The following is an 8680-nucleotide window of genomic DNA, read 5'->3' on the forward strand; positions in this document are numbered from 1 at the left end:
ACTGTGCCGCTGAATGCCCAGTGAGTCGGGTGCGCGGTGCAGGGTGATACTCCAGTGAGTCGGAGTAGTGAAGCTCGCAGTGTCCCACAGTGAGTCGGGGAATTGATGCTGCGAGGGTAGGTGCGTAGTGGCTGGCGTCTGCGTTGACGGGAGGAAGGCGTCCTCAGACCGTGTGCAGAGTGCTGTGCCTAGACGCTGATGAGGCCGTAGGGAAGAACCAGGCTGCATATCTTCGATGTAGCGTGTGGTGGTCCCTGATGAGGCCGAGGATGCTGGTTGGCTGCGACTTGATTACCGCTCAGCGGAGAAGTGATGGGTGAGGGAGATGGCGATAAGGATGACGGTGCTGATCTGCTCCGTGAAGGTTGGTTTCAATCACGTCGGGGGTCACCACTTTAGGGAACAGCGAGTAAAGTTCCCTAAGAAAAGGAGGATCCTCCGACCAGGCGAGGTGATCATGCCTGGCGGGCTTTCTGCCCAACTGTTGTTCGTTGGGATTTTCTATCCGTGTTAATTCGCATGTAAACTTCGTATGTGCGATGCAGGATATTTGTGACGTCATCCATTGATTTGCTCGTCGATAGTCTATCTGCGACTTCTGTCATCAGTCATCTGTCACTTGTCAGTGTCGCCACATACTCTTATTCCTTCACTGTTCATACGGTGAAACTATAGAGATTCCTAACCCCTAAAATACGTGATTCCAAGTCCATTTTATTCTTTAAAACACTTAGAGGTCATTATAATGTCCGTCACCTTTCTGAACATGTGCAGATTAGTAATATATGTATTTTATATGTGTAATATATATGTATATATAACTATATGTAATTTATAGGTTTTATTTTGTATATAAGTATGTAGTTTTAGTTAGTTTCACATAGTGTCTTCGGTGTTATTATAATAAATTAATTTAAAACAAGTTTATTATTTTTCTTTATCCTAAAAAATATACTTAACACATATTTAGTAGTATTTGTTTAATCGCTATAGGCATACATTTATTATTACTTCTTCCCCGTGCATGGTATGAAAACCACTAAAGGCCTATGTTCAGCAGTGAACGTCTTGTGGCTGATATGATTGATGATGACGATGACTTTTTGATTTCTCATCGTTAATAATGATTCACCAATATTGTTACAACCCTAAAGAAAATATTTGTACTGCCATATTGTGCGATTTTTTGACTATATAAAAATCATCGCTAGATATCACTTCAGTATAGACAGACATTGTGAGTAACATAATATACAAAAGCGCCTAAAAATAGTGTTATCATTTAAATAAGTAGTATATATGTATAAATATTCAGGAACTTTGAATAAAATGTTAGAAACTTTCTAGGCAAGCGTAATTTAGGGCACCCTCTATCTAGGCGGAGTGACAATATCCGCAAGGTGGCTGGTAGTGGTTGAATGCATAGAGCTGAAGATGAAGCTCAGTGGCATGCCATTGGACAAGAACATGATGATGATGAATAAATTCGCTTCAATACGAACAATATCGTGATTTGCAACTTAAAGCAATATTGCCAATATTATCATATCAAGCACTATAGACTTTACATTCATAAAGGTAGCTTCAACTACATGTATACCTAGTTACACATCCAGTTTCAATATACTAAGCATCCTTTCACTAAATAATTTATAGCGCGTCCCAACATAGTGAATTATTTCAAGCAGCTCTATTCAATACCGCCGTTTACTTGCCCAAGTTTACATACAGGATTCGGCAATATGCATAATTACCTGCCTTGTCTAAACAAAGATAAGTGTTGAGCCGATACAGCGTTGTTTAGGAAATATTATACCTGCTTAGAATCAACATAAATCGGTCCTCGTAATCCTTTTCAAATACCAATTAATTATGTCATATTGTTTACGTTGAATCCCTTCTGTGAGCTATTTTTGCTATTAATCCTTAGTACATTATAGGTAAAGCAATTAAGCTTGATTATGATTAATATCTATTAATTGAAACAACTCGTTATTCAGTGTTAATAATGCGCAAATCAATTATCATAATGCTCCTTTTGTTGTCTTAGTGACCTTTTGTATAACTAAGCAAATAGCATTTGTAAGCCAGTAATTTATTTGGCTAAAATGATCGACCATTTACTTTAGCGGTGATGACACTATTAATCTCTGGTGGTGTTTGGGTCTTTTCTGACTTATGGACATCATTTTCACTTTAGAATACTGAATGGTGGTTAGGGTCCCTGAGAACAATAAGATTTTGAATAAGAATTTTTATCTGGGTGGTCACAATGTAGAAATCTTTTTTGACAGCAAACTAATACATGACCACATATCGTCGATGCGCGAATAAAACTTGATAAATGGTATAGAATATTTTATACTCGTGCACGCTGACGTGAAATTAATACGTTTTCTTCTTTCACAGATCAATTCGACATCATGTACGTATACATCATAGCTGGAGTCGCTGTTAGCCTTCTACTCTGTATCATCCTGGGCGTCATTCGCTGCGTCATGACCAAACAAACCTCAGAACAACCAAAGGGCCCAGACGTCTCAGCCACAACAGAAATCCCTAACGGATTCAACGACAGCATATCTGAAGTTGATAACGATATCAACATAACCAGTCTATCTGGACCCGTCGACACAGTCGACTCGGGTATCAAGCAAGATATTCAGTACTCCAACGTGGCTCTTAGCCCCAAAATCAATAAGTATGTTGGCCGACCAGTGCCCAATACGTACCCTCATGTGAGCACTAATATGTATGGACAGGTGGCCGAATTCCCTATAGAAATGCCTCTTCGAACTATGCCGCATGGCACGTTAGGGCGCGGAGTTGCGGTCAAAACTCTGCCAAGAGTTCAAATACAATCTGAAACGGACCCTAACACAAGGAGTTTATATCGATATTCTAACGCCCAATATTACTTCGGGTGACAACAAGACAAAAGCCAGTGTTCGGACGTATCCAGAACTTACTGTTTCTAGTTGAATCGTGTAGTGGAGTGTATATAGTTCACGGACTAACTAGTGAAGTTTGTAATGTTCTACTTTTAAATACGGAAACTGTGATATTAATTGAAAACTTTCCTATTGTACTGCGAACAGTTTTCCAACTGTAGACACAGAAAGACAGTGTGGTTGTTCCTCCGTTGTGGATTGAGAGACGGATCGTTGTTAGTGGGACTTTGTTACTCTGTATTGACCTTTGATAACTAAGTATTGTTTTGCATGTTGAACAAATCTGTGTGTTCATTTAGATATTCACATTGTTCCTTGGGGAGTTGGACGTAGTTTGGAACTGATGTATTATTAATCTGTATGTTCAAGTAATATGAATTTCCTGTACAGTCGGATTGTGTGGAGAGCCTAGCTAGTGTGTGGATACTTTGGTTTCATGCCAGCTCCTGTCAGGATCGTGCTAAAAGCCAAAAAAAATCTTTATTTATTGTTTAACATGTTGTATACGTATATTTTTGCGGACAATTTGCTTTGTTTATAGCTTACTAATTTTCGACGCCTCCAGGCGTTTGTTGTTCGCGAATTATTTAAATTTATTTGTAATTCAAGGAATGAGTTGGATTGTACTCTGTTCATGTTATGATTGTTTCAGAAACTTTCGATGTAAGTTACTTCAAGACTAATAAAAATTGTTTGTATAATATTGTAAGCAACCCATCTGTTTTTGTAACAGGCTAAAATTGTGTCAGATATTTATTATATTAATAAATGATAAAATATTTGTTAACATGTTTAATTATTTGTGTCACATCGTCGTACAAATTTCAAATTATAGGCAATAGTTTCACAAACATGGAGCTAATTAAATTTTCGTTTCGACATCATAAACTGTATGTGATTGGTGTTATTGGAAAATTGCTTTTTGTGTCTACTAGTTACGAAATATATTAAGAGTTGAAAACGTTGTGAAAATGATTTATAATTGGTTTGTAATTAGTGTTATAGTTTGTATTTGATTTTATAATTATGTTCGACTGTGTTAATTAGGTTAATTAATGTTTGAACTACTACTAATAAATTTAACTGGATTTTGTTGTATATAACTTGTCAATATGAAATTATAGGATGATTGAAAATTGAAATGGTTTATAAAATATCGACTTCAAAGGTTTAAATCGGAATGAAATTCCGTAATTAGATACCAATTAAGTTGGTGATGTTCTTATCTTGAATATATTATAGTTTACATTTATATGGCGTCACAGACTTAATTATCTATTAGTGGGGGAGGTGAAGACTCCCTTACTTCTAGTACAGAAATAGCAATCTAGTATATTTTTTAAACGCTGTCACACACTAGTTTTTTCTCCTATGACGTGGGTGCGTTTACAAACATACAATTTTACTTACACATCACACCCAGACCTGAAACAACAGTTTGTAGATCGCACAAAGCATGACTCGCTACACGTCGCACGTCATCTAGTTGCCCAGTCACCACGCCAACCGTTCAGTATTAGTTTTCATTTGAACATGATTTTTAGATGTAAATTTCGAAAGATACATCAATATAAACCCGGAGATCTCTCCATACACATAATAACCAAACTAAGTAACATTCATAGAACACCATTATATCTATTTAATATCTACTAGCTTCAAATAAAACTAATCTATGTATTATTCCAAACCATAATCAACCCCTGTTCCAATGTTTTATTCCAGTCTCTTCAGCCGTTTTGACGTGATTGAGTAACAAACACACACTTTCAATATTAGTAAGATACAAACGCAAATCGATGAAATCACACACATACTTGAGACTGAACGATGCAAATACACGGATGCAATAAGGCCCGTTAATTGCTTGATGGATGCGGCACTATTAGTTCCCGTTTGACAACGAGCGGTGAATGTGAACTAACTCGTAAAGCGAAGAGGGGAATTTATGATAATACGCCCATTTGCCCACTCTAATCAACCTTGGTACTGTGTTATTGAATTATAAACTGTATTTTATAGCACAAAGGCGCTTTATAGATTGATTTCATTTTAAAGACATGACTTTATGAGTATTGATTTAAAGACTCGATGGAGCTATATTCGGATAAAATGTACCGTATCACTTTTATAACCTGATTTTCAATACATTAACATCACATTATAACCAAAACAATACAAAGAGAAACACACTCAATAATTATTACCTACAAAATAATCAATTTCAACCATTTCACTAAGCAAATGTGATCACTGCAGTGTATTGAACCAAGTATTTTGGTACTAAACTATTCTAGTAAATACTCGTAACAGGAAACCGCTCAACAATCTAGAGGTATCATATACAATGTCTAAACTCAAGTGACATGCCTCAGTAACGTACAAAGCGCTAACATAATATGATTTGTGTAACTGGAACCGGAATATATCTGGAAACAATTATGGACAGACAACATGTGGAATAATATTAATGTCTATTTGTATTTCGGTTACATTGGGACTGCCAGACCAGTTTACATTACCTATTTAGGTACTAACTTGAATTCTGCGTAACTGTAATATTCTCTTCTCGCATTTTGGCAAGTTTTTGAGGTCGATTGCGGTGTTAGGATTGCGCATTGTATACGTTTTATGGATACTATTGGGGTTTTGAGTTTTCGAAGTAATTTTGGTAACAGTCTAAAGCTACGTTATTAAGATTTAAGAGCCTTTTTTCCAATACCGATGATACATTTTCAAACAATTATGAAAAGCCATGATATTTGGCATTCGTCAAATCAATCATTTCAAACTGATGGACATCCCATTCACATGATATAAAGCGACAATTTCATTCCAAACTCCACTAAAGAGATCCTTAAGCCATGCTTTATCGGGCACAATAAATGGGGAATCCAATTAAAAACTAGTAAATTACAGCTAAGTTGGGGGCAGCTGGTTGTCACGTCACAAATTAGGTGACACTCGGATTCTCGCAGCGTGCAAGACTTGGACGTGTCCGCCGACCAATTAATGTTCTCCGTGACTCTAACGATGCCGATGTACCGAATAACTGGATTATTTCTAAGCGGAGATTTGCTGCCGTACCAATTGTAGGGTTCCAGGAAATTGCCTTAGCTCCTAGCCAGATACTTTAGCTTCGAATAGATTCTATTCAGCACTGATTTTGGATTTTCTAGCCTTTTTTTTGCTTTTGTTAGCTTTGTGTCTGCAGTTGATCTATTGTTGGAAGCTAGCTCTAAATGGGCTCTTTATTCAGTAATGAATGGGATGTCACTTCATCTAACTAACATTTTTAGAAACATACACACATAACATACTCTAATACAGAAATAAGTGCATTATCGAGTAATTCTCCTTTTTTAAAGAAACACTATGAGGTCATGTCTAAACATAAAAAAATGCTGTTATAAAGTCATAAATCTAACACGAAAATCCTGCACACACATATAAACATCATAGCACACACCCACAAAGAAATAACAATAACAATATAGTATAAAAGTTAAAGACTCGCCACACAAAACGGCCGGTAGCGATACGTTCCGGCATGAAACGTAACTATGAAATACTGCAACAGATTAGAACGCTCAGATTGTAAATCCTATTTTCACTCCATTGCCGCTCCCTACCCAGACACCGCAGTCGCCGGCAGTCCGTCTGACGTGCCTTTTATGTGACTACTTTTATTTTCAAATAAAATTGAATTTGTTAACATAATTTTTGTTCAAAGAAAATTTTAAATGTTAGCTTTGAGTTTGAATAAGCGTTTTGAATGTCATTGTTAAAATCCATCTGATTTTAATAAAAATATTATTATAACAATACCAAAGCAAGATTATTGAAAAAAAAAAAACAGTTGATAATTATATTCAAATCCATGTTCTTTGACATTGCGTTTAGGGAATAGAGAGTAAAGTTTCTTAAAAAAAGAAAATCCTCCGACCAGGAGAGGTGATCGTGTCTGGCGAGGTTTCTGCCCAACTGTTGTTTGTTGGAATTTATGAATGATTTATGACGTCATCCGTTGATTTGCTCATTGATCGTCTATGTGCGACTTCTGTCATCTGTTATATGTCGCTACATTGCCTGTCATTTGTTTATTCAAAACTTATTATTTGAACATTATAATTTCACATGAATTAAACTTGTAAATAATCACAATAAATAATAATATATAACTAACACCTGAATTAACACAGTCGAAGGACAACAAACAAGTAACATTTTCAAAACGACTGACTGTAAAGCCTATCCAGATCACGTTAGTTAATATTTTAATTGTAAAACTAATAAATATCTGTGTACAGATAACTTTTTATGTCGTACATCGATTTAATATTAAAGTAATGCACATTAATATTAAGTGTTTTATTTATTCAAACCTTTTTTGTTGAAATGAAGTGTTAGAGTAAAAGTATAAGTATGAGTATGAGAACTGTGGTGTTTTAAATTGTTGGCCTACACTGGGAATTTCTTCTGTGTCGTGGGTGCGTTTACAAACATATAAGTTCCCATACACATGACACTTTGAGGATCACACAAAGAGTTGCGTGCAGCAATCAAACCCGCTACATGTTGCACAGCAGCCAGTTGTCCAGCCCCCGCGCCAATCGTGCAATAATTTTTAGTGCCGAGAGTAGCAGAGCTCCATTGTGTAGCAGTGAACCGACGGTAAGATTAAGATCAAACTACAATCTATTGTGTATAAAACATATTTTTTTAATATAAGAAAAAAATACAAATTATCATGTCATTTTGTTCTCGAAAATAAACAAATATATTCGTATAGCACCTACACTCAAATTAACTAATATTAAATTAAATTCATAACATAAAATATTAAATACTGAACAATATAAAGTTTGACACAAGAGTTCAACACCAACGAGGATAACAAACTAAACGACAACACAACAGTTTCTTGATATCAAATCATATTCACAGACAAGCTCATTCGAAAACTACCCTTGTTACGTCTGTTTATAAAGCAGAAAATTGTATAAACGAAGCAACACACGAATACATGCAATTTTGACTAAATGAATAAATGACAAATGCACTTGACGAAGCGAGAGTAACATGTATTGCGATACACAAGTAAGTATTTGTATGTAAGTTACGTAAAGATCGAATTGTTGGGACACAGAGTAGAATGATAATGCAGAATTTCAATGCCAAAGAAATGTTTCAGAAGAAAACTTTCTAGTAAAACTTTGTAAGGCCCGAAAATAGGGCGCGCTGTTTTCCGCGCTCTTAAGGCCTCGGCCTCGAATTTTGCGGGCAGCGGGGCGGCAGCGGGGCGGCAGCGGCAGCGGCGCGGTAGCGGCAGGATCTTATGCGTATAATCAAATGGACCGGTTTTCGAACACAGCGGCGGCGGAGCGGCGCGGGAGCGGGCAACGAGCGGTGCACTCCAGTCAAGCGGTGACCGCCCGTGTTGCGCGTCTGCATTGTAGTATAGTGTTGTGTACCTACATTTTTTTTTGTGACGTATCAAAATGTCCTCGGACGTGCAAGAGCAAATGATTTCGGCAATCTTTGAGAGGACACCCATATGGAACAGCAAAGATGTGAACCATAAAAATAGAAGAAAAATTAACCAATTATGGGAAGAAATAAAAAACGAACTGAATATTGAAGACTAAAGCAAAAACTGAAATATCTCTTGATAGTTTCAAGAATATAGTCAAAAGTTTCTACACTCATTCTAGTGTAGTCATAGAATT

The 8680-nt window shown here is 36.5% G+C and overlaps 1 protein-coding gene across 1 annotated transcript in view; it reads left to right on the forward strand.

The window, feature by feature from the left end:
* The window catches only part of LOC118264509 (uncharacterized), a 94775-nt gene extending 91037 nt beyond the window's left edge, over positions 1 to 3738 (forward strand). Inside the window, exon 9 of the mRNA XM_035577034.2 lies at positions 2410 to 3738. Within this exon, the coding sequence (XP_035432927.2) occupies positions 2410 to 2927 (518 nt within the window). The 3' untranslated portion in view covers positions 2928 to 3738. The remainder of the gene's footprint in view (positions 1 to 2409) is intronic.
* The last annotated feature ends 4942 nt before the right edge of the window (positions 3739 to 8680 follow it).

This window comes from Spodoptera frugiperda, chromosome 26 (genome assembly GCF_023101765.2).
Source record: "Spodoptera frugiperda isolate SF20-4 chromosome 26, AGI-APGP_CSIRO_Sfru_2.0, whole genome shotgun sequence".
Taxonomy (NCBI): Eukaryota; Metazoa; Arthropoda; class Insecta; order Lepidoptera; family Noctuidae; genus Spodoptera; species Spodoptera frugiperda.